The 24,600-nt window shown below is 47.8% G+C and overlaps 8 protein-coding genes across 12 annotated transcripts in view; 2 read left to right on the plus strand and 6 right to left on the minus strand.

Annotated features, from left to right (window-relative positions):
• LOC117894633 (protein melted) overlaps window positions 1–24,600 on the minus strand; it is a 32,540-nt gene that overhangs the window by 673 nt on the left and 7,267 nt on the right. Inside the window, exons 2-9 of one of the 4 annotated variants that reach the window (XM_034801803.1) lie at window positions 7,407–7,493; window positions 3,148–3,356; window positions 2,828–3,079; window positions 1,191–2,756; window positions 880–1,117; window positions 613–782; window positions 396–524; window positions 49–330 (exon numbers count right to left, since the gene is read on the minus strand). In XM_034801803.1, the coding sequence (XP_034657694.1) occupies window positions 49–330; window positions 396–524; window positions 613–782; window positions 880–1,117; window positions 1,191–2,756; window positions 2,828–3,079; window positions 3,148–3,252 (2,742 nt within the window). In that variant the 5' untranslated portion in view covers window positions 3,253–3,356; window positions 7,407–7,493. Of the gene's footprint in view, window positions 1–48; window positions 331–395; window positions 525–612; window positions 783–879; window positions 1,118–1,190; window positions 2,757–2,827; window positions 3,080–3,147; window positions 3,357–7,406; window positions 7,806–24,600 lie in introns of those variants that run through there. The other 3 variants (XM_034801802.1, XM_034801804.1, XM_034801801.1) reach the window with 3 other exon arrangements.
• Window positions 10,105–11,309, minus strand: LOC117894640 (acyl-CoA-binding protein homolog). The gene is made up of 3 exons (XM_034801811.1): window positions 11,233–11,309; window positions 10,626–10,657; window positions 10,105–10,480 (listed from the first exon to the last, which is right to left on the minus strand). Exons 1-3 carry the CDS (start codon window positions 11,246–11,248, stop codon window positions 10,232–10,234), a joined length of 297 nt encoding a protein of 98 aa, XP_034657702.1. The 5' UTR covers window positions 11,249–11,309; the 3' UTR covers window positions 10,105–10,231.
• Window positions 11,710–12,247, minus strand: LOC117894641 (acyl-CoA-binding protein-like). Its single transcript, XM_034801812.1, has 3 exons — window positions 12,213–12,247; window positions 12,103–12,142; window positions 11,710–12,031 (listed from the first exon to the last, which is right to left on the minus strand). The coding sequence occupies exons 2-3, from the start codon at window positions 12,109–12,111 to the stop codon at window positions 11,786–11,788; spliced, it is 255 nt and encodes an 84-aa protein (XP_034657703.1). The 5' UTR covers window positions 12,112–12,142; window positions 12,213–12,247; the 3' UTR covers window positions 11,710–11,785.
• LOC117894636 (acyl-CoA-binding protein) lies at window positions 14,429–15,052 on the minus strand. The gene is made up of 2 exons (XM_034801808.1): window positions 14,909–15,052; window positions 14,429–14,838 (listed from the first exon to the last, which is right to left on the minus strand). Exons 1-2 carry the CDS (start codon window positions 14,915–14,917, stop codon window positions 14,599–14,601), a joined length of 249 nt encoding a protein of 82 aa, XP_034657699.1. The 5' UTR covers window positions 14,918–15,052; the 3' UTR covers window positions 14,429–14,598.
• On the plus strand, window positions 15,712–16,075 carry LOC117894639 (acyl-CoA-binding protein). Its single transcript, XM_034801810.1, has one exon. The coding sequence runs from the start codon at window positions 15,756–15,758 to the stop codon at window positions 16,008–16,010; it is 255 nt and encodes an 84-aa protein (XP_034657701.1). The 5' UTR covers window positions 15,712–15,755; the 3' UTR covers window positions 16,011–16,075.
• LOC117894634 (Bardet-Biedl syndrome 1 protein homolog) lies at window positions 15,967–18,352 on the minus strand. Its single transcript, XM_034801805.1, has 4 exons — window positions 17,826–18,352; window positions 17,532–17,767; window positions 16,639–17,473; window positions 15,967–16,580 (listed from the first exon to the last, which is right to left on the minus strand). Exons 1-4 carry the CDS (start codon window positions 18,100–18,102, stop codon window positions 16,111–16,113), a joined length of 1,818 nt encoding a protein of 605 aa, XP_034657696.1. The 5' UTR covers window positions 18,103–18,352; the 3' UTR covers window positions 15,967–16,110.
• LOC117894635 (protein male-specific lethal-3) lies at window positions 18,909–21,329 on the plus strand. Of its 2 annotated transcripts, none has more exons than XM_034801807.1 (6): window positions 18,909–19,107; window positions 19,248–19,426; window positions 19,495–20,064; window positions 20,135–20,634; window positions 20,697–20,781; window positions 20,848–21,329. In XM_034801807.1, exons 1-6 carry the CDS (start codon window positions 19,006–19,008, stop codon window positions 20,960–20,962), a joined length of 1,551 nt encoding a protein of 516 aa, XP_034657698.1. In that variant the 5' UTR covers window positions 18,909–19,005; the 3' UTR covers window positions 20,963–21,329. The 2 variants fall into 2 exon arrangements, with proteins under 2 accessions (XP_034657698.1, XP_034657697.1); XM_034801806.1 differs by having other exon boundaries at window positions 18,910–19,107; window positions 19,492–20,064.
• Window positions 21,237–24,600, minus strand: part of LOC117894630 (FH2 domain-containing protein 1) — a 29,181-nt gene continuing 25,817 nt past the window's right edge. The window contains exons 10-11 of the mRNA XM_034801796.1: window positions 23,704–23,837; window positions 21,237–23,637 (exon numbers count right to left, since the gene is read on the minus strand). Of these exons, the coding sequence (XP_034657687.1) occupies window positions 21,668–23,637; window positions 23,704–23,837 (2,104 nt within the window). The 3' untranslated portion in view covers window positions 21,237–21,667. The remainder of the gene's footprint in view (window positions 23,638–23,703; window positions 23,838–24,600) is intronic.

Raw genomic sequence — 24,600 nt, forward strand, 5'->3', positions numbered from 1 at the left:
ATTGGATTACTATCCGTTCTTATAGTGATTGCGTTGTTCTTAGCTTACCGATCCCTTGCACGATAGATGGGCCCCGGAGAGCGTAAAGTATCTTGTACGCCAGCGCCTGAACAGCCGCCACTTGCCCTTTTTCTCCTTCAGCTGGCCCTCTATCATGGGCTGGTTGCTGCCGTTGAGGAATCCCACCGCCTTGTCCGGATGATTGCACAGGAAGCAGCCCCACTGGTACTCAAGTTCGTTGCAATTCGGATTCGATTTGTCGGTGATGGACACCTCGAACACATCCAGAAATCCCGAGTGTCTCAGCTCATTCACAAGTATCTCCCGGTCCTGGAATTACATCAAAGATTTACATATTTATAAGCTAGTCTCCGCCGCCATGTCCGAGGACCCACCTTGACCTGCGGAAATTGGCTGGTGACCAGCTCCGTGAAGCTTCTGTTCTCGCACTTGAGTATCTGCCAGATGTTCTTGAGATTGCTGATCCCGGACTCGCGTGTGCTCAGCACACACTTTTCCTTCACCTGAAATGGAAAGGCGGAAGGGTGGAAAGGTGGTGTCGTGACAAGATTGCCATCTGCAATGGGTTCTGCAATGTGGTTTGCCACTTACAAAGTGCCGCACTTGAAAGTCCAGGAACATCATGTGTATCCAGGTCTTGGGGTTGCGGGTGCGCATCGTGAAGCACGTCTTCGAGTAGAGGCAGTGGGGTCCTCGTATCTGGCAGGCGAAATGCAGCTTGGCCACCTTCTTCGTTCGTCGCTCTGCGAATTCATTGGAAACTGTGTGATGTGTTTGTGTGTGGATGTGTGTGGTGGTGTTTGCGGTTGGTCAGATATTGAGGGAGGAGTCAGAGATCAGTCAGAAGCACAAGCTTACCCTCGATGCTGCATCGGGTGGGCGGGGGCAAGTGTTGCGAGACCTCGTCCATGTAGGACTTGATCGAATTGAAGTTCTTCTCGCAGAACTGCTGGACGGGATCGCGCATTATCTGGTACGGCTCAAAGGTGCTCATCCTTTGGTCCATCACACTGTTGGCATTGAGCAGGGTGCGGCTGGTGTTGTCGCTGCGTCGCGGCGCTACATTTGTGGTGGGTCCCGAGACAATGACCTCGCTCTGAAAACACCAATGGCACTTTAGTCATCAGCTATCATTAGGACTTACAAATAGTCTGTATATTTCCACTTACATTCCCGTTCCCGGGCAGCTTCATCACCGACTTTGCATTGCCATTGCCGGAGGATGCGGTGGGCAGTGCTGGCGAGGCATGGTGCACGGACACGGCATTCTGCGGCTGCTGTGAAGGGGCCGTAGATGCAGCCGCCGCCGGCGCCCCTACAGCCGTCGAGGCTGGAGGTATAGAGATCGATCCCACAGACTGATTCAGGGCATCCGTGCTGTACTTCATCAGCACCGTGCTGGAGTTGAGTAGTGTCGAGGGCCCCTGGGAATGAGGCCGCACCTTGGAGGGCGATGTGGTGACAGTCACCCCACCAGAGGTCACTGGAATCCCATGCTTGTTGTGGCCAGTGATGACCACGTTGTTGCTTAGCGGCGGCACAGGCGTCACTGGCAGGTTGCTGAACGTCGCCGGGGTCTTGGGCGCGGCTCCCGACTGCACCACAACGTTCCCGTTGGAGCTGCCTCCAGGCTGTTGGTTTATCTGCGAGTTGCTCAGTCGCGTCATGCTCTTGTGGAGGCCTCCGACGGAGCCGCTGGCGACGTTCAGTCGTGTGACGCTCCTGTGGGTGTTGCTGGCGGGATGCAGGCGCCCCGTGCTCCGGGAGTCGCCCAGTTTTACGCGTCGCGTGTAGCCCGCGTGCTGCGGGGCTGGCGTTGGAGTTGATGTGGCCATGCGAGCTGACGGTGGAGCCGCAACGGGCGTGGCATTGACGTTACTGCTGCTGGTGGGGGCCGCCTGTTGGATGATCGGTCCTGCGACTGGAGCTGGCTTCAGCGGCGGACTGGGGCTGGAGCTGGTGCTGTTCAGGCTGACGATGGTGACGCCGCCGGAGGTTTTGTTGGCTGATGCACTGCCCACATCCTGCTGGGAGCTGAGCGCCGCATTCTTCTGCCGCACGCAGGCCAGCACCTTGTCCGTGAAGAGGACGGGATAGGCCGAGCAGAGCCGCGTGGCCTCCTGCTGCAACAGCGCCTGGGTGGGCAGGTGCTCCAGTACAAAGTCGAGCGCCTGTTGGGCCGTCTCCTTGCTGCCGATGCCCGCGTTGGTGAGGATCTGGGCACACAGCGTGACCGTGCTGGGATTGGTCTTGGCCGCCAGACGAAGCTGCTCGAAGTGGTCGACGAGCAGGTGGGGGGCGTGCTGTGAGAGCTTCAGGAGGATCTGCATGGTGACACTGGAGGTGTCGCTGTCGAGCAGGAAGCCACAGAGTTGCGGCACGCACTGCTCCAGCACTTCGGGCGACTTCTGCACGATCAGCAGGTAGAGCTGGAACACGGCCATGCGCTCCTGGGGATCGCATTGGGGCAGCAGCGGCATAAGCAGCGGCGCGTGCGGTGTCACCACCTCGGGGGAGACCTCGTACACCTGCGAGAGCACTCGCAGTAGTCCGTAGTTTCCGGAGAGGATGGACTCCATCACGGACTCCGTGTGCGGACTCAGCAAGATGGCGTGATCGATGGCCGCCAGCGACAGGTAGCTGGCCAGGTTGCGCGACAGCTCCTTGTTGCCCTTCGGCAGGAACTGCACAGCAATGGGCAGCGCAATTTTCATCAATGCTTTCTTATCGTAGTTCTGTTTGGGTTCGATTGGAGCAGATAAGTATCTACATATGTATGAGCAATTAAAATCTGAGCTCCACTCACCAGGAATATGCTAGAGATAATGTCAGCGGCGATCTTCGCATGCGGCGGCTCCTCCTTTGTGGCGCTGGAGGGTTGCAGGTTCCAGAGCAGGCATGTCTTCAGCAGATCCACCAGGGCGGCACAGTAGCGCTCGGCACTGCGGGTCTCCCGGATGCAGGAGAGCACCCGAGTCACACAGATCTCCACCACGCTCTGGTCGTTGTTGTTCTTCACGTAGTCCGCGTGCGAGATAATGGGGCTGATCTCGGAAAGCTGAAAGGATAACGAATGAGTGGTCAGGGATCGGGGCTCATACATGATCTATCTGCAGATTGACCTACCACCTCTGTGATGTCGTCCACAATGTCCGCATCGGGCACGGAGAAGAGGTCCCCAGCCCGGGAAAGATCGCGCTTGGCGAGCACTTTCGTGAAGAGGTCGTGCATCTCGCGGGGTTCGCTGCAGCTCAGCTGGAAGAGGAGTCTCCCGGGAATGGCTGGTGGTCAGTCAGTGGCCTTCGTGGCCAGCGGTGCCTCATCTGTGGCACCTGCTGAAAGTGAACGAAAAACGAACTCGATTTAGGGACATGCTTCTTGCTTATTTTTGTCGCTGCATTTTTTCTTTCACTGTCATGTCTCTCTACGGCGTACTGGCGGACTGTCTGACTAGCTGACTGGCGCTGACTGGTGCTGGCTGGCTCATTGCCAAAGTTCAGGCGCCTACGGGTAACAACTTCTTTATCTTATCGGTAGGCGCTCGCGAATGCTCGAACTAGTCCAAGTACAGCAGTCCCCCTGAGCCCCTGCCGGGACTGCCAAATATCCGAGCTCCTCCAAAATGTTTCTTTCTCTATTCTGGTATACTTTCAGCGTCCAAACATACCATACACAATAGTTGTATAAATATAGATGTATGTACTTGTTGCATTGTCTAGTCGGGTAGTATCTGGATTTAGATGCGACGCATAGCTTCTATTTTAAGTGGAAAGGGTACCAGTTGTTTCACAAACAGTGTTGTATATCAGCATCACGATATCCTATCTTTATGACCACTCATTACTCATAATATCTGAACTGAACGTTCGGATTGCTATCTCCGACTATGTGCTACACAATATCGAATTCAATGCCAGTCGGAACATCTGAGGGATCTGTTGTTATTTGAATGTAAAAAATCTTCACTGAGTGTGCACTTTCTGCCACTGCACTACGAGACTCGAACATGTGGTTCCACGAACTGGATGGAATTCGTTTTACTCAGATATTTCCGTTCTGTTCTGTTCCGTGGGGTTTCCCTCGAACGCTGTGTTTATCCACACTTGCACTTGGCTCAGTTGTTTGCTCTGATAGCAGCACAAGCTGTTGGCCAACTTGCCGTAGCCGTAGACGCCTTTGGGCTGTAGGCTTCAGGCTTTGGGTCTGGGTGGGTGCCTGGGTGAGCAATGGAATGCGTTAGCCCAAGCTGTTACACGGATACGGATTTTGATTAGATGCGCAAAATTCCGCTGAGGGATTAGCCCCGACTTAACGGATCACTGGGGAATTTGCTTGGTGGCCAAATGAGTGGGCGCCGAAGAGCTAACAGAGAGAAACGTCGTTTCTTGGCTGGTACTGCAGCCGCGCCATCAAGGAAGCGATGCCAACGTCAACGTCAACGTCAGCGTTAGCGTCAACGCCAACGCCTAAGTTATTAAATTTTCAAATAAAAATCAAAAGTTGCATAATCCATGGAGAGGGCAGGCCATGCCAGGCCAGTCGTCCGTCAGGCAGCTATGCACGCGAATTGCAGACGGTCTTTTCTTGTCTTGGGTTTGAGTTTGGTTCGAGCATGGGACAGACATTTGCTTCCTGGAAACCGGGACAGCGACAGAGAAAGAGACAGAGAGAGAGAAAGAGACAGAGACTGGGACTGGGGCAGGGTAAGGAGACAGAGACAGAGCCAGAAACGTAGCTCTTGGGTTTCTTTGGTTTTCTTTTGGATTGTGGTTGTTGTTATTTATGGCTCATTCGCGCTCAGGTTGCAGCACCAACAACAAACAGAAAAACTGGTTAAAAAATAAATAAAGCAGCAGCAACAAGTCGCAGCAAGCGGCAGCAGCAGCAGAAACTCTGAGCGCCCCGAGAGAAAATTAAAAGAGAAATAGAAACACACACACTTATGTATGTACATATGTATGTATGCATGTATGTATGAGCGATACATACAAATGTACATACATATGTATGCACGAGTACGAGGTATACTCGTAAGTAATGGATGGGATGGATGATGGCGTTGGCTAAAACATAAACCGAAACCGGTGCGGCAGGTTAATACACACGAAGCACGGACCACGACCACGACCACGATCACAGACCACGAACCAAAAGCCAAGAGCCAAAAGTGCGGTGGGGCTGGCTGTGAGAAGGGGAGGGACAGAGGCAGACTCGTAGCTCAAAGATTTTGGAGACAAGAGTGGGAACAAAGGCTGTGCCAAAACCCAAGGCAAGACTCGATTGGAGGTTCCATAATTCTCTGCTTCGATCTTATTTGCATTGCCCCTCAAATGGCAGGGGTCAGACCTGTCGTCCGTTTGGCTTTAACAAAATGGAAACAACTTTTAAGCCTTTTAATTATCAGTGCTTCGCTGTGCGAATGACTTAATTTCCACTCTGATCGAGAGATCGAAAGATCGGGGGAAGACAGAGAATGCGTAACCCTATCCGTGAGCCAGGGCTTCTCTGGCCAACCAGGTGACAAGGCCTTCCTCTCCTCCCCCTAGCCGCTGCAGTCTCACCTAACCGTCACACCAGTCGTATACGTACTCCGATACCACGCTGGCATTCAGTTTTCCGAGTCGCATTGCGTGCATTGCTAGTGTTTTGTTCTTGTTTGTGCATTCTTTTGTAACAGTCGCTGCTCTGAAATACCTGGCCAGCGGACAGTGGCCGTTTCCAGCCCGGCGGCCAGAAGAGCGTCAAGTGTCTCGATCGCCAGCACCGGGCAACCGACTGCACAGAGATCTGGCGACTGGCGCGACTGCAATTATTAGCCAAAGTCTGCCACGGGGGGCTGGGCGGTGCATATGGCGGATGGCAGTCATAGAGGCTGGCGGCAAAGCACCCAACTAGTACGAGTATGAAACCCGTTGTGTTTGTTGTGTTGTGCCTGGAAACCCGTTTTCGATATTACCTTCTTTCGTACACAGAGCACCAACGGGCCACCCTACGCATGTGCAGACACTCACCGTCACCATCACTGTACCCGTAATTTCTGGGTGGATTGGCACGATAATATATTGCTCTGGATGCTGAAATCTGGGTTGAAAATGTCAGAATTGGTTTTGGACCCATGATTGGTTTCTGGTTGTTGTTGAGGTTGCGATATTGAGGATTTAATGATTCAAATGAGGACTTCCATTTGTATTTCTTTTTTTTTTGCCTAATACAGCAGTATTAGTATTACAGCAACCTATGGGTAATTATTACTGATTGTGATTAGAATCTATATCGTTGAGTTAGTTCATCTGCCCATAGCAACAATTACCGAATTAAGATCTGCTGGTAGCTCAGCAGATACTTTGGGCACTTTTGTCAAAATCACGGCTCTGGGCTAATATTTTTCCTCTTTTATACAAATTCTCTTTCTAGCCCTCGCCTCGTGAACTAAAAACAAACAAAACGAGAAGGGGCGTGTGAGACGCTTCTTATGCATCAAAACATTTATACCCGGTACTCAGGCAGTATATCTGTATACCTGTATATATAACTTTTGAAATACACTGGTTTCAGTGTGAGCATACAGCAGTCTGGAGTCAAAATTTGGCGACTTTAGCTCTTAAAGTCTCTGGGAACTAGACGACAAACAAGACGGACGGACGGACGGACGGACGGACGGACATATGTAGCTATATGAACTCGGCTATTGATGCTGATCAAGAATATATATATACATATATATATACTTTATGGGGTCGGAAACGATTCCTTCTGTGCATTACACATGAATGTACATATGTATGTATGTATGTACATCCACTTTGTGCACAAAAACAAAATACATTCGAGTGTACATACATATGTATGTACATATATATTTACTCTTTATTTTATTCGCCTTCCCCCTCTGTCGATTATTTGGGAGCGGGGCTGCGAAGAGTAAAGACAACATCAACACGGTAATCCGAGAACCAAGGAATGGATTCAGTTAGGCGTATAGGGAATACATGCACAAACATAGGGGAGAGGGATGGTGATAGGAGGATGGGGAATGGTTGAAAAATGAGCGGCTCGTGAAATTTATTAATGAAAAGTGCCTCAAAATAAGACATCGCTACGAATTAGCACAACAACAGGAACACGAAAACCATGGGGAATGTATGTATGTTCATACATACATACATATGTATGTAAATATGTACATATGTAGATCGATTTCGCGTATGAACCCACCCATACCCACACACACACAAACACAGACACACACATTTATATGTATACGAATTTTTTGCAGTTTTAAATGAGAATTGGGGCACGATTAGAAGATCTACCTGAATATTTGAGCTTTAAGTTTTGAATTTTAGATGCGTTTACAGTCTTAACGGTAAATAGCCGAAACTTACCGAATTGCATCTGAGGCTGGCAGACAGCTGGTCATATCAGTGGTGCAACAACTGCTGGAACTGGTCGAAGTGGCTCTCTTTCTCTCTCTCTCTCTCAGTCTCTCTTTCTCACCCTGCGCTCACTTTGTGGCTGGTTGAAAAGGTAGAAAATGTTGCTGTTTCTGTTGGCCGAGTCAGCCGCACAGCCGCAGATCCGTGGTTGTATTTGTTGCCGTTCCCTCTCGCTTTGGGTGTAGTTCAATAATAATTTAATTGTGACTGCTGCTGGTGTTGCCGATAAAGCAAAAAACTAAGTAGTTTCGTTAGTGTTACTTATTTTTTAGGGCCTTTCTCTGTAGCAGCGTTAGCGCATTGCCCTTCATGCTAATTTTCATGTATTTTTTTTTGTCCGCACTTTATTTACATACATTTGTATGTACATATATGTATACATATGTCAGTATATATTTATGTACATATATTCGCGTATATCTTGAACTATTTGTTCTTTATTGGAAATGGAACGACTGATGTGTGAGAGCGCCAACGCTGCCGTTGTTTAAGCCAAAATGCCCTGCGTTCCACTATGCCTGATTTCTTTGTATTTTTGCTAATCACATTTTGTTAACACACACACGCGCACACAGGCGCACACGTACCCGTATACACGAAACACGTACAAAGAAAGAGAGCTGGTGGTGAGCGGGTATAGTACAGACCAGACCCACCGACGCGACGACGACGACGACGACAACGAACGAACTAAAGACTCGACGGTGCGCGTTGGCCAAACAAACTGCATTAAGGCCCAAACGTAGAACCGGGAATGGCGAGGTCTCAGCAGCCCAATTGTCTGACTTGGCTCCGATCGCTCCCATCTGGCCATATATCTGCTCTTCTGGCCGCCTCTCTCTTGCTTGTTTGCACGATCGCTCATACAAAAACTATGTGCGAAGGGTAGGGAACACTTAGTGAACGCTCTCTCCTTGAGGGGTCATAATTGCCTCTGGCAGCGATTCTCACATAATCCAGGAGCTTAAGTCCCTCAGACAACGAAACGGCCATACCTAATATTACTATATCTTGATCGCCCGTTCAGCACGCTCTTTATTTCGCTCTCTCTCTCTATCTCTCTCTCTCAGAGTTTCTGGCCACCTTTACCATGGGTAGCGAGTGGAATATTTGTATTTTGGAAAGGCTTGCATCCATAATAATTATGATATATAATCACCTTATTTGGTGAACTATGTCAACTAAAAGAAAATTCAGCAGCTATTCAAACATACATATGTACATATGTATGTAAAATAAAACTTGTAACGACCTTGATCCGTGCTGGTCCTCAGTAGTTAATGCTATAAAGCGTTGAGTTCCTAATCATAATCGTATCACAGCCAATTGTGTATGTATGTATGTAAATACGTACATATGCAGGGTATCAAATCATCGATCCTCCTCAGCTCTCCCATTTACTTTTTTGCCCACACAAATTTATCGCCGTTTTGCTTTTCACCTTTCATTCATAAACAAAAAGGTAGCCTTTTTGTTGGTATACATATGCTGCTCGTCTCTTCTGCTTCGGCTTCACCTGTTGCGCAGTGCTTGGCCTCATGTTGCCAGCCAACACTGAAATTTGTTTGTGTTCTTTATGTTATTTCATTACTAGACAGAATTAAACTTTTTTCCCCAAGGATCCAAACCGAGTTTTTCTGATAGATTTAAGGCATAGCAATCTTGTATCGAATTGTTTTTTATTTTTATATTTGGATGGAAGAGAGGCAGCCAGACGCAAATTATTTTGGTTTTTCTGCAAGAAAATAACTCTGGCTGAAAAAGCTGAGAGCTTCAGTTTCGTTCTTAGCACCGTTTTATGGCAGGATAAAATCCCATACAAAATCGAATTTGATCCGTTTTTGGTGCAATGTAGCGTCACTAAAAAGCGTACAAGGGGTTTCACACATGCATTCATACATACATTTAGATTTGCATTTAGAAAGATTCGTGGCTAAAAATCTCTTGAAAATGTAGGGATACATTTTTGTTATTTCAAATCTTAGATGAAAAACCACCAGGTGGGAGTGTGCGGAGTAGCTGGGTATTTATTCCTTTGCTAATCCGTCAATTCCTTTCTTAAATATAATAATACAAATTTCCAATCACAGGAAACGGATCAGGGTTCGAAAATAAAGTTTTCATAGTGCACGAGTCCAATGTAATCTAGTTTAAAGCCCACTTCAAGTTAAAACAAGTTAAAAAACAAACATAAAGTCATATGAAAAGTAAAAAATAGGTACATATCACATATTTTTCTGTCTTTAGAATGTCCACATTTTACACACTATTTTTCGTGCAGCAGACCACTGTGCAGCTGCTAGTGTTGCCAGCTTCGATGTTGCCGAAGCTGCACTTAAGTTGTTGAAACTGATGTATCGCTGAAAGTCAAACTTTATTTTATAACGTTTTTGGAATAGACCCTTTTAAATATGCAGTTCAATTTTCTCTGCCCTGCCATTTATGGGTGACCAACGGTCATCTCCATATTGTTCGAGAGCCATAGTCGTAGATCCATCAATAGTTTTGCGCTAACAAAAGCCTACTTGAGCCGGTACAAGGTGCAGCACAGCCTTTTGTTTACTCTGCAAACAGGGAAGCAAGGTCAAACCTGCCATATGAATGCAGCACAGCGAAAGCTGTCTCGGGGGGCATATTCAGGGAGGTACACAATTTACGTACAAAGTTTATTGTACATTCTACGAGTAAATAACATAGCTATCGCAAAGGGTTAAAGTCTCTTTCTGGTTAAGATCAATGGTGATAGGTAGATAGTCCTGGGCTTTTGGGACTCTCTAGGCATACTTGGCCACCAGACCCGCCACAAAGGTGACATACTCCTGCTGGGCGGCCTCGGTGGACTTGCCCTTCTGCTTGTTCCAGGCCTCCCACTTGGCCTTGCCCTTCAGGTCGAGGAGACCCGGTTTGCTGGTGTTGTTGTCGCCAACGGACGCCTGCTTGAAGAGGGCGTACAGCTCCAGGAACTCATCATCGCTGGGGCGCTTTGTCAAATTCTTGACCTTCTCTGCGGCGGCGTTGAATTGCTGTAAGAAAAAAAAAGAGTGGGATATAGATTAGATCAATCGGAAAGGTGATAAGCCTATGTGACATGCTGAATCGGCTGTACAGTCAATCTAATGCAAGGTACAGCAATCAGCAATCAGAAATAGAGAGGAAGTGTGTACTTACCTCGGTAAGGGACATTCTGGTATAGATTTTATCTGAAAGCAGTGTGGAAGTGTTAAGAATATAATGAGTTGTTGTTACGATTGGATTGTACTATCAGTGATCGCCAAACTAGTTTGGAGCAAAATGTTTGACGGTCACCGAAATGTTTTATGAACTTTGGCACGCATCAGGCAATCTCGACGAGCACTGCTAATAGTGGCTAGGCTCTAGGGTCCAACAAGTCCAACTTTCACCTGTATTTATGGTGCGGAAGCGGACGCAGCAACAAGCAGAAGACACACATATTCATCTCTAGGCCAATTATGAAATTATGAAATATGGAACTTCGGAAACCGTAAGCCACCTTTTTAGTCCAATGAAGCAAAATGGATCCAAATATGGATACGGGCGTGGGCCACAGTACATATCGTTCATCCATATGTACATACTCGAATGTCCATACATATGTAGATATGTACATATGTATGTTTATGCATGAAGTATTCGCATGTGGCCGATTTCTCACAGTTCTTACTATCTAAATGAGTTCGATATTTGTCACGCGTAGGTACTAAAGATTTCCTGCATAAACTAATCGGTGGAGGCCTTATCACTTGACTCGACTTACTTGTAGGTCTAGGCATTCACAGAACTAAACACATTCTGACTTCCAATCTTGATTTGACTTTCAATATAAGTATTTCCACATCGCACGATCGCCCCACAACCACAAAGCTTTCTTCCACAGAGAGAGGGACAGATGAGACACTCTCTGGAGCTTTGTCAATGTTCTTTTCTGTTTTCTGAGTGGGCTTTATGGGTGTAATTCTCTCTGTTGCAGGCAGCTTTGCTCGAGTGGGCTGGTTGGGCAACCGTGATAGTGCAGCCGAGCTGATAACAGCAGCGATTTACTGATATACTTACCATTGGGAAACCAACGAAGGCAGTGTCGAAGCAAAGCCACGTAGCACGGCCACCCATCGGGTTCGAAGTACGAGCGGCTTTTCTATCGCAACTTTTGGCCAAAAGTACCGCATGTACTACAGCAGCAATACCCCATGAAAGCTCCAATAAAAAGCCGCTTAGCAGGGCCAACACCTGAAGATTACTGTTTTCAAATCTGTTCTGGTATCTTTATTGCTTGAAAAGTTAGTGGTAGTGCAAGGGAAGTGGTAACCGGCTTAGGCGTACTTGGGGGCATACTTCTCGTACACCTTGACGTAAGCATCCTTGGCGGCCTCCTTGGACAGACCCTTCTGAGAGCTCCAGGCCTCGTACATAGCCTTCTTCTTGAGATCCAGAACGCCGGGCTTGTCGATGTTCACATCGCCAACGGTGGCCTGCTTGAAGAGACCGTAGAACTCCAGGAATTCGGCATCGGTGGGCTTCTTGGTGAACTTCTTGGCGAGTTCAGAGGCTTCTTCGAACTATTTGCAAATAGAGATTAGTAATTAATCAACCAAATCGAAATTGTTATATCTATGATATGTTTACTTACGGACACCATATTGTTAGTGTTGAGGTTTTTGCTAAAAGTGCTGCGGGTAATTTAATTGGCAATTGGCATTAGGGGTTGGCTGTTAGATCTATAAGGATGTGAGTGCTTACCACTTGAAATGGCGACAGGCGAATGAGTGCTCAGGGGCCTTACAGTCGAGCTTTTATAGGTACAAACATTCGAGTTAGAGCCCAAGCGAAATTTATACCCATTCTGCTGATTAGACTTGAGTTTACCTCACCCGACTGTGCAGATATTGATATCTTTATTTCGCCAATTTTGCTCCTAACATTGTTAAAGGTAGCGACATGGAAGATAGCCCCCGGATACACTTATCATTTATAACTCCAGAAAAGTGGCTGACCAAGTGTCAGAAACGAAGGGAGCACTGTAGATGGACACACCCGCGAACTTTCGTTCCGCACACTGAAGTTTATACAATTGGTAATAAATTAGTGACGAGGGTTGATATACATATAAAAGCTGTAATCTGAAGATTATAAAATCTATGAATTATATGTGATACTTTTATATGCGAACAGTACAAACAATTGTACATTCGTTTTCTAGGTCAGCAACGAAAGGCATCACCCTCCCTTACAACTTTACAGCTTAAGGGATGATTGATCTTTCCGGAACTGTAAGATGGAAGCAAACGTTTACGGCAAAGTTCCTTTTATAATCATATCGCTAATAGGTTTATTCGAGAAATAATGCTGATTAAAAAGGTTGATTAACGCCTTTTATTGGCCCCCGGTCAAGAGCGCTCGTCAAACTGTCGCCAAATTATTAAATTTCAGTCGATCCCGTCGATCCCGCCAATCCCGCGGAATCCTTCAATCCCACCCAAACCGCCGATCCCGCCATATACTTCGATGTCCAGTGGACAGTTCAACAAGCGCCTCCAATACCTGCAGAGTGTCTTTTGCGCCATGAAGAGAATGACAGGACACCGGAAGTGCCCGGACCAAGCCTTAAACAACATTCCCGTTGTGCCTCTATGTCAGGACAAACGTCTTCGTGCATTTTATTGTCGCATCGCATATCACAAATTAATTACAAATTAAAACCTCTTTTTTCTATTATCGATATCGAATATTTTTTATTGTACTCGAAGAGTACTTGTATTTGTGCGTATTTTGTATTTGTATTTGTATTTGTGCGAATAACGGTTGTATGTAACGCACAGAAGGAAACGTTTCCGACCCCATAAAGTATATATATTCTTGATCAGCATCAATAGCCGAGTCGATTGAGCCATGTCTGTCGGTCCGTCCGTCCGTCTGTCCGTCTTGTTTGTCGGACATATCTATCAGATCACTAAATTGGGGCATTATTGGATCATTATTATAACCACAATGAAGAAATTAATTAGCAGTGGCCAAACCCACCTCGTTCCGCAGCTTATATTTGATTTTTGCATATTCTCCCAACTGCTTCGCGCAGTTTATGGCCTCTGCCCCTGACACGTCTCTGCCGCTGCCTCTGCCGCGACTCTGCCCTGACTCTGCAAAGTGTGTCTCTAGGGGAGGGTGGCGAGCTAAAGGAGCGTGTTGGCGTGAGTTGTGTTGTTGATGTAGATGACAGATGAAGAAAAAATGTAAAATTTGACAAATAACCGCTAAGTTGCAGATGTAGTACTGAGTGCCGGGTATAAAGGTTGTGACGCGTAAGAAGCGTCTCACACGTCCCTTCTCGTTTCAATTTATATGCCGACTTTTTTGCAACCTTCGTGGACAATTTTTAAATTTGTTGACTGGTTAAATACCAACATTTGGTATGAGTTGGTATTTAATAATGTGGCGACACCTAGATACTAAGAATTCAGACTCTTACATGAATTCTACATATAAGAGAATTCTGAATAAAGCTTTGCAAGGCCCCAAAAGTATAATTAATTTATTCCCCAGAACGTTGTGCATAAAATATCCCGTAGGTGCAGCCTGTTTTAATTATGACGTAAAATTAAATAATTGCTGCTGATTAAAGACCATTCGACGAGTTCGAAAAACAATTTAACTTTAATTGAATTGAATCCCCAATTTATTGGGGGATAGTTTCTAGAGAATTAATGTCAGTTTTCATATAAAATTAATTATAATTGTTGTCCATATGAAGATAAATAAAATATCGCATGCTTATCATTGGAACTCCCCTGCAATCTAAAATTATTGATTTCCATATATGTATGCATGTATGCTGGATTTCATCTTAGAACTCTAGAAAGTGTTTTATGAGAACCACGAGATAAGGCATGGCCAATGTGTGATAAGATTGGAGTGGGTCATATGATCGTTTTTTGAGACGCGTAGGCAGAACTGTGGAAAACTGATGAAAAGACATTATCTAATTTAAATGCATGGGTGTTTGTTTGGTTTATTACAAAATTACATTACAATAAATACATAAGTTTTCAACTGTGTTTCAGATGCATCCAACGGGAGAGGGAAATTAGGTATTAAAGGCCACAAATGAATGGGTCTACAGCTTCACAGCTTATTCGGACTGGGCGACGTACTTCTTGTAAACCTCGATGTAGTATGCCTTGGCATCGTCAATGGTCAGACCGGCCTTGCTCTTCCAGGCGTTGTAGCGAGCCTTCTTCTCCTCATCCTCGGGCTCCTCAATGTTGCAGTCGCCAACTGTGGCCTGCTTGTAAAAGCCATAGAACTCCAGGAAATCCTCCTTGGTAGGGGGGTTCTTCAAGGACTTGGCCTTCTCAACGATCTCCTCAAACTATTTCAAGACAATGAAGCATACATTAATATGCACTACTCTGGGTCGATATTCATATGCAAAAACTTACGGTCACCATGTTGTAAATTTGTTGTGGTTGTGGGAAACAAAAACAAACTGTGAGGATCGTGCCATGGACACTGTTATATATTGCCAAACATAGCTCATGCTTTTCGGTAATCTTATCGGAGCCCCAGCTGCAATAGTAGTTCCCACTTGGCCTTATCATAAAAGGCTCTCTATGTACGACTGTATTTTGGGGGTAGGTGGATTGCGCTTGCCGCTAATCGGCGAAAGGAGGGTTCCACTGAATTCCCGAATAAAGTATATAATTAGTCAGCTCCGGGAAGGGCCTTATCGGAGCTTCTGTCAAGTACGCTCTTGCACTTGCCAAAAAAAATTGAGTCAGCCATGTATCAGGTACTACATACATTTGTACATATGTACATATGTATATGTATGCCCCAGGAACATACATATGTACATGCATATATGTTATCTGAGTGATTGATACGACTAGACGGCCCTAAGAGCCGGGGGTAACACTCGAAATTTATAGCCAGAAATCTGGATAGCGCTCGTCACTGCTTCTACTTTTACCTATAGCTCTTGTGAGTCAGGGTCTGGCCACCAATCATGCCGAAGTCGAAAGTTTTAATATAAGTGATAATAATTATTATGCCGCTAGCTCAGGAGATATAGTCCTATCAGCTTTTAAAGTTTTCCACAATATTAATTAAGCGATGGGAAGGGGTCTTTGGATTGGGAGTGTCAGAAGATAGAAGATACTCATTTGGCCAATGGGTTATCCGAATTAATTAAATTCCTAATCCCAATCGCCCGACACGAGCTATAAAAGTCAGATGCGCGGGGCCTGGAATCATCTTTTAGGACTCAATCACCAAGCAACAAGCAACATGGTCAGTTTTGAGGAAGCCGCCGAATTAGCCAAGAACTTCGCCAAGAAGCCCAGCGACTCCGAGTTTCTGGAGTTCTACGGCCTCTTCAAGCAGGCAACCGTCGGCGATGTTAACATCGAGAAGCCCGGCGTTCTGGATCTCAAGAAGAAGGCTATGTACGAGGCCTGGAACTCTCAGAAGGGTCTCTCCAAGGAAGCCGCAAAGGAGGCCTACATCAAGGTCTACCAAAAGTACGCTCCCAAGTACGCCTAAACGCCACGTTTAAGGATTAATCTGACAGGATAAAATAAACTCGTAATCTTACCACAAAAATCAAAGACACAAAAGTTGACAGTTCCATTCAGGCACCGCCTCAATAGGCTGCTTCCGACTGTGGCATGGTCACGGCGGCAGCAATGAGTGGCTTGGCCTGGCCAGCCTTCATTAGCATGACACGGACGAGGGAGTTGTCCAGGGTGAGGCTGGAGGGTGGCAGTTTATCCATGGGATCTAGCACAGCGACCACTTCGAAGTCCATGCGCAAGGGGATGCCCGGCAGAACGCTCGGCAATCTGGACAGGGTCTGTTGTATGGCGTAGTGGCGTCGATCCGCGTGGAGCAGAACCGTCAGATTGGAGGCCATCTTGAACGTCGAAAGGTTCTGCACGGTGAGGTAGAGGCGAAAGGCAGGTCCACTGCCGCACACCTCTGCCGAGAGCTTGACGGGAGCATGGGTCAGGTCACCGGATATGGTGCTCTCTGACGAGTTAATGGCGTTGATGGTTGCACGGGCTGCAGTGTGCCGCAGCCGCCAGAGCTCCACCTGAAAGCTGCCGTAGGTTGCTGGAAAAAAGGCGAAGTACGTCGATTAGGAGAATCACAGGGCAGGCAGCGGGCTCACCTTTGGCCTGCTGCTTCTCGCGTGCCGCCTGCTCCACAAATATGGAACTCTTTTTGGGCTTGTCCAATATTGAGGAGCCATCGATGAGCTTGTTGTCGCTGGCCCCCAAGCGTCTGCCGGCCAAGGCCTCCGCTCTCGGCTCGAAGCGCGAGACGCGGCGCAGTATCTTGACAATCATCTGGCCTGACTGCGTGACGAGGGTCAGCACGTGATCCTCCATGCCCATGCGCCCGTACAGCATGGCATCCACCGTCTCCTCCAGCACGAACTCGTCCACCTGATATCGCTGCAGGAAAAACTTGACGGCCCCACCCCTCAAGGCAACGGCCACCAGAGTGATGCCGAGATGTGTCATAGTCAGTGGCAGGATGCAGACGGGCAGCGATTCCAGCTGCACCTGGTAGAGCAGCTTGCCCCGCTTCGAGTAGCACTGGTAGCGGTTGTCCATGGTCGAGGCGAGTATCGTTTGGTCGATGGGCAGCAGCAGCAGACCCGTCAGCGGTTTGCTCAGCTTAAAGATCTCCTGCCCCTCGCTGTTGGACTTTCGCAGCAGATAGACGCCGCCGTTCCGGGTGGCCACCACAATGCAGAAGTCCGTTTCATAGGTGCCCTGGACAGAGAGTAGGCTGGGTACGGCCGTCTCATGGCTACAGGTCCTGCCCTGGTACACCAGGTTGAAGCCCTGCGGCTCCAGTATGAATATGTGGCCTGTGTCCGTGGCCAGCACCAGGTGGGAGGGGGGATTGGCATCGCTGGAGACGCGTTTAATGCAGCACATGATCACAATGGTGCCCACCCGCCCAACAGCCGAGTCCCTATGCGTCTTAATGAATGCCTGAAAGCCAATTCGTGATTCAGTATAATAAAATATAATATAACATGGGAAGACTCACAGGACGTTCCGCCTCGGTGAGTTGCAGCAGGCGCTGCGATTTCCTCGAGAGTTTGGCATGGTCGATGCCCTTGAGCGACTCCAGCAGAGCGTTGTGGGTGTCAGCCTGCACGACTGGCAGCTTACGCCAGACCTCCAGCTCCAGATCATCCGAATCGAGGGCGGGAATGGTGTACTTGAAGTAGGGCTTGAGGTGGCGGTAAAACAGCACGGACTCGGCTATGGCCACAGCAATGACTGTGCCAGGAAGGTAAGGGTAATGAGAACAACTTTCTGAATTTTATGAAATACGCACCCGGGGTTTTTGGCTCCGTTTCGTCGATGTAGAGACTCTCAATGGCTGTCGGTATGCCAGGCAGGGGCTGCTCCTGCTTAATTTTGAGGCCGCGGAACACCTTCAAGGTGGCGCTGGGCTCGTAGGCCTCGTCCTCCAGCGAAATGTCGGCTGCCAGAAGTCGGATATAGCCATCGCCCTGGACGTCGCTCAGCGTCATACAGCTGGTCAGAGTTGTCAAGCGCGGATTTTCATCCTCCATTTCCACATGGAGCCAATTGGGAGTGCCGCCAGCCATAGCTTTGATCAGTCGGATGAAAATAGTACTTCGCGGGGTGTAGTGTGAAAATGAACAGATGATTTAATAATAGGCTGCAGGACTTTTGTTTTGGTATTCTGCACCTTAGCAACGGCGCCCGCACATTTGAAATTCCATTCCTATCGTTGTATCGATATTGATAGCCAGTCACAGCGCACGCGTGCACGGTCAATTCCCCAGTGACAATGTTCTAAACTGTGCTTAATAATTTTAATTTTTCACTTCCCTATATGCTTTGGCACTTTAATTTAAACTGTTAGGTACCCTGATGTTCCACTGACATGGGTATGGAACCAGCACGGCTCTGATAAGCTGGAGGTCGCCTCGGAACCAGAACCGTTGCTTGGCGCCCTCGCAACGTTTTCGGTATTTTTATTTATTTTTTTTTATGTTTAATCGCTACAGCGAAATTGGTTGGTCACAGAGATGAGTCCGCATTGACCAGGTACTTCAGTTTTGTGTTGAATATTATAAAAATGTTACTGAAAATTTTTAACTCAAAAGAGTTGTTTGCCGAACGAACACTGTTTTCGGTATTTGAAATTCATAGGAAATTCGGTATATTTCGGAACACAAATATATTTCGGTATATTTAAGTACACTTCAGTATATTTATCAAAAATATCCAATTGCATCGCTCGTACTATCTTATCATTTAGAAAATGTAAAATGACATGTTAGCTATATGCAGCCAAAACCCAAAATCTAAGAATACTTAAAAATACCATACATACTGTGTGCCAGAAAATCCAGAAAAAATACGAGGCAGTCACACTGCTCGACGCATTAAAATTCGAACGGTCACACTGGACTCCAGCGTTTTAATTTTTAACATTATTTTTGTAGTATAAGTGACTTGTTTAGGTTTATTTTACTAAAGTAATGACGGCAAAAGAGGACGAGGTACAGGTTTTCAACAAGGGCGAAAAGGTCCTGTGCTACGAGCCGGATAAATCGAAGGCGAGGGTTCTGTACAACAGCAAGGTAACAACACACAGCACACATGCCCACGCGCATAAACACACGAACACACACCGCTGTACGAAACGTCAGTCGGCGACGCATTCGCGCAGTTCTATTTTTCCACTGATTTTTCACCGAATATAGAACTGAATTTTCCGTAGGTTTTAAATGTTGTGGAGCACAAAGATGAACATGGCCTGAAGTACTACGACTACAAGATCCACTTCCAGGGCTGGCGGCCCTCTTATGACCGAGCGGTGCGTGGTTGTTTTCTGCTCAAAGACACAGAAGAGAATCGTAAGCTGCAGCGTGAACTGGCAGAGGCCGCACAATTACAGATGTAAGTAAATAGGTGTATTCTGTGTTTGTGTGTGAAGTGTTATTACCGGCATTATTCGGTTTCAGAAGTGGGGGATACTCGTACAAGGGCACCCCCACACCGCCTGCTGGCAAGAAGAAGCGCTTGACTCGTGGGTTAGGCAACGTCGAGGATCAGGAAGCAGCTTTGGACACCACCCAAGGACCACCCGAACCAGAGCTGCCGCCGACCAACGGAACTGGAACTGTACTCGCTGCCGGGAACCGCTCAAGAGACAACAGTGGTGGTCGCAAGGCCGACAAGAGTGCTGGCGGTGAGGAGGTGAAAATGAAGAACACTCGCGGTCGTTCCACAGGGAAAAAGGCTGGGAAGAAAGATACGGCGGAGCTGGAGAGATATGTCATCCAGGAAGATCGTGTGATGTTGCGCATCAGCGAGCGGCTGCGGGAGTACATGGAGTACGACTACAACATGGTTGTAAAGCTGGGAAAGCAGCATGCAATGCCCGCCCGCATGCCCATTATCTGCATCCTGGAGAACTTTGTGAAGCAGCGGGCCGTGGAGCTGGCCATTGGAATCAAGCAAGACAGCAGCAGAGCGAGGAACACCCAGAGTCGAAATGCCCGCATGGAGCGGGAGTATGATCGGGTCATGTCCAAGTGAGTATCGGCAGAGGTTACACAAAATCATTCAGACAAATAATTTGCTATTATTGTGCTACATCTGCAGCGTATGCATGCTCAAGGAAGTCGTCGATGGCCTGCGCATTTACTTCGAGTTCCATGTGGAGGACCATCTGCTCTACAAGGAGGAGAAGGAGTACGCCTATAACTATCTCACTGACGACAACTTAAGGAACGTCAGCATGATGCTGAACAACTCGTATGAGTTTATCAATCCCAACTGCGATACGGACCTCATCTCAATGGATGGCACCCAGTTGGGGGCTAGTGGATCCGGCCCCACAAACGGATACGGAGGCCACATTGTTAACGGATTAGAGTATGAGAAGCAGCTGCAAAGGTGTCTGCTCTATATAGTAAAGTCGAGCGGCAAGAACACGGCGCATGCCTATGATCAGCGGACATCTCCGTACACTGCTGCCTACAAGCTGCCAATGGAGATGCGCGGTTTCCTGCGCGAAACCTTTAAGTGGCGCCTGTTGTCAGCGGAATCCATGCCGGAGAAATCGATGGTCTTTGGCGCTCCCCACCTAGCAAGACTGATGAGTATGTTTTGAATGTAGCCTAAATGATGTTTTTAGACCTCAATCCATTATTTGTATCTGCAGTTAAAGTGCCCGAGTACTTAAATATCTCGCCCATATCAAATCAAAAGCTAGAAGATCTGCTGCCACATCTGGACTCATTCATCAAGTAAGTCCTAGATCCGTGACCGTGTTTTTCGTAACTCAAAACTACATTGCTAATTTTGCTGTTTAGTTATTTGGAGAACCACAAGGAATGGTTCGATAAGGAGAACTACGTGCATCATCCCTCCATACACCAGGAGCAGCTACAAAGAGACCTGCTCGAGTCACTGCAACAAACCGCATAGAATGGAATATTCACCATTTTGTGACATTTTAGTTCAAATTAATGCCTATGGTATTTTATTTATTATGCAGTTTAAAGCTTATTTCTCTCTTATTCAAAGATTTATAATTGTCATTTTCGTTATCATTTGCAAGATTTGGTTTCTTCAAGTACACACTTTGTAAATAACTCTCTTCTATACAAAATTTGTCCTACACATGTATAATCGAATAATGTCTATAACTACATGTGAATATGGAAAACGAGTTAAAAAAAAATGATTAAACCGTTTTTTGTTTACTTAATCTTAGGTTTAGTTGAGTAGTTTTACATGCTAGTATTTTGTATTTTTTTTTTGTTTGTGCTCAAATATATTTAAGAATTCGAAAGATGTGTATTTTTACATCTACTCCGTCTACTGGTCTTTCAATTGTTATTGGAATACGTTTTGGAATGTGTTGGGGAATCATTGAGGGCTGGGGAATCACCCCTCAAAATATCTGACGTGCAATTGTAACAATTTTCGGTCGTGTCCAACGTGTGAGCGTCGGTGTGTGAGTGTTTGTGTTGTGCACAGGATGGATCCTGTCTGAAAATTCGAGATTGTTGCTTTTTGTCGTTCGCTTGGACGGCTTAGAGTAGATGCAATTGCGTTTGTAACTTATCTTTGTCATGGCGTTTGTTTGGAACGTAAACTTTGACAATGGACCCGGACCCGGACCCCACCTCACTTCTGCCTCTTGGTGGCACTGCTGGCAGTGGGACGCATGAAGCTGCTCACAGAGCGATTGGTACTTGAGCTGCGCTGCTGCGGATTGGTCTTGGCCGCCTGCTGGCTCAACACGTTCTTCACGAGCACTGCGCTGCGGGCAGCACTAATCCTAGACTGCGATAGGGACTGGGGAAGGGAATGGGAAGCCCCCGCTTGGTTTTCCTTGAAGCTGGTGCTGCCACCCAGAGATGGACTTATGGAGACCGTCATGCCTCTGGGTGTGGCGCTTACTTTGCTGCGCACTAGAATCACACTGGGTCCTACACTGGAGCCACTGCTGCTGCTACGGCTGGCTGGCACTCCGCGTGCTGGCGTTGGGCGGGTGTTTTGAGCAGCCAGTGGCCGCTTGCTGGGTGACGAGTCCACGGAGACAGTGGCTCCTGCTCGCTGGACGGCTGGCAGGCGTCTCACCACGGTTTGGGTGGAGGCTCCGCTGTTGATGGAGGACCGCGAGGACCGCAGACTGTTGCGGGAACTGCTGCGCTCCACGCCGGAGAGGACCTGCTGCTCCTGGGGCGACCGTCGGACCGTGGATACTGAGCGAATGGGCGTGGCACTGGGCAGTGGATTGCCATTGGGCATGCGCATGGGTTTACTGGCGGAGAGACTGCGCTTGATCTGGCCAACACTACTGGCCGGAATTTGGTTGTGTGACTTGGTTGCAGCTTGTGACGCACTGGAGGCGGATGTGGAGGTGCCTCTGAGTCGTGCCACCTGCAGTCGATCGGCAAGCCGGCTGCCCATCTGGGTGATGCTGGTGGTGGTGGGCCTCTGCTTCTGGAGCGGGCGTGTCCGGCTGGGGGCATCGTTGGCCTCGTTGCACGAGGAGTTGGTGCTCTCGCCCTTGCCGTGGGAGGGCGTGTCGGAGACGAGGCTCTGCGTCTCCTCGAAGCCCTCGTCGTTGAGCTCGTGGTGTCCGCTGCCGGAGATCTTCAGCTTGGTGGGCGTAATTTCGCGGGGTGGACTCCAGGGGCGTTCGGGGGTTCCCGTTGGTGACTTCAGGTTGCGTATGGCCTCGCGCACATCTTCCTGGTTGATGGAACTAATGTGGCGACCCACCTTCTCCAGTTTGGTAATCGTTCGATCCTTTTGCTTGGCCTTTTCTGGCTGCTGTGTCTCCTGCTTACCCGAGGATGGTTTCAGCTCCGGCTTGGGCTCCTCGTTGCCACTGCTGTAGTCCGTTGGTCGCTTATAGCGGCGCGTGCGTCGTCCTAGTGCATGGCGATCGAAGTGGCCGGGTGCATCGTGATCTGCGGATCCTACGACAATGCTGATCTTATCCTCGGGCACAGCCTTGGGCACAGCCTTGGGCTTGTCCGTCATGCTCACCGTCACCACAGTGGTCGTGGGCGTGGCTATTACACGACGGCTCACCGGCGGCGTCTCGATGTTGTCGGCATCAACCTCCTTGGAGGAGCCCGCTCCACATTGGGTCTCGTTGTGGCTCTTGTGGTGATTGAGTAGACTAGCAAAGGTGTCGTCTTGCTTGAGCTTTGGAGATTTGGGGGCCAGCTGCTCAGCCTCATCCTTCTCGGCCACCTCAGTCGGCTTCAGGTCCATGCCCGCTGGTCGTCTGCTGTCGCCCAGCTTCTGGAGGAGGGACTTGCGGCGATCCTCCTCGGCTATGGAATGCAGTACTCCGGGGCTCTGCTCCTGCGATCGCTGCCGGCGGTACTGACGCAGTCCCTCGGCGGTGTTGGATTGCTGTGCCGCCTCCGCCGTGCTACTGGCATCGGCTATGGCCTGTAGATGGCCCACCACATCCGTCTGCTCCAGTGTTTTCGATGGTTTCCAGTCGGAGTAGACGCGCTGGTATTTGGACTCCGGGTCCTGTCTGTTAGTTGGGTTAGTGTTCGGCATGTTCGTTGGCGTCGTTGTCGGCATGATCTTCTCCTCCGGCAATGGGTCCAGTTTTCGTTCGTTTTCTGCGCGACAATGGGAATCATGGTAGATATATGTATATAGGAGCTCTACAATAGTCATGGACTCACCTGTATCGTTTTCGAGCGAACGCCGATTGGCGTTGACCAGACGACGCCTGCGCTTGTACTCCTCGTTCTGCTTCTCATCGCTTTCGTTGGACTGCAGCCAGGTTTCGATCTTCTGGCGCCATTCACGGGATATTCTTGAAAGGGCAACACATGATTAAAGTTTTCATAATGGATTGTATGTTAGCACCCGGCACTCGAAGAGTAAAAGTGGTATTCGTACTCGAAAGTGGATGTACATAAGTAACACAGAAGAAACGCTTCCGACCCCATAAAGTATACGTATACATATACATATATAAGTATATTCATCATCCGCATTAATAGTCTATGTCTGTCTGTCTGTCTGTCCGTCCTTCCGTCTGTCTTTTTTGACGCTTAGTTCCCCAAGCAACCAAGAGTTTCATCCAGTCTGATGTACTATCACACTGTTACAAGTTTATATCAAGAATATTTAAAGGTACGAGAAAACGCACAACCCAGTTCCGTAGAGAATAGCCATATCTATCAGATCCCCGAATAAGAGTCACATTGGATTGTTATTATAGCCAGAATCACGATTTTAATTTGCAGTGGTTTCCCTCAATCCTTCTTCAGCAGCCGATGTGCGTCTCTGTTTATAAAAGAGCGTGTTGGTGTGAGAAGTGATTGGATCCCAAGTCGGTGATCTGATAGATATTCCCAACCGAATGGCGTTTTTAGTTTTCTTGTATCTTCAAAATTGTGGCTGCGGGAGATTTTCGCCCTTTGTGGCTACTTTTGGGCTACGTCAACAAGACGGACGGACAGACGGACGGACAGACGGACGGACAGACAGTCTTTTAATAAACTTATCCTACATATATACTCATATATCCATTCGGTACTTAGTTAGTTTATACATATATGTATGAGCAGATA

This window comes from Drosophila subobscura, chromosome J (genome assembly GCF_008121235.1).
Source record: "Drosophila subobscura isolate 14011-0131.10 chromosome J, UCBerk_Dsub_1.0, whole genome shotgun sequence".
Classification (NCBI taxonomy): Eukaryota; Metazoa; Arthropoda; class Insecta; order Diptera; family Drosophilidae; genus Drosophila; species Drosophila subobscura.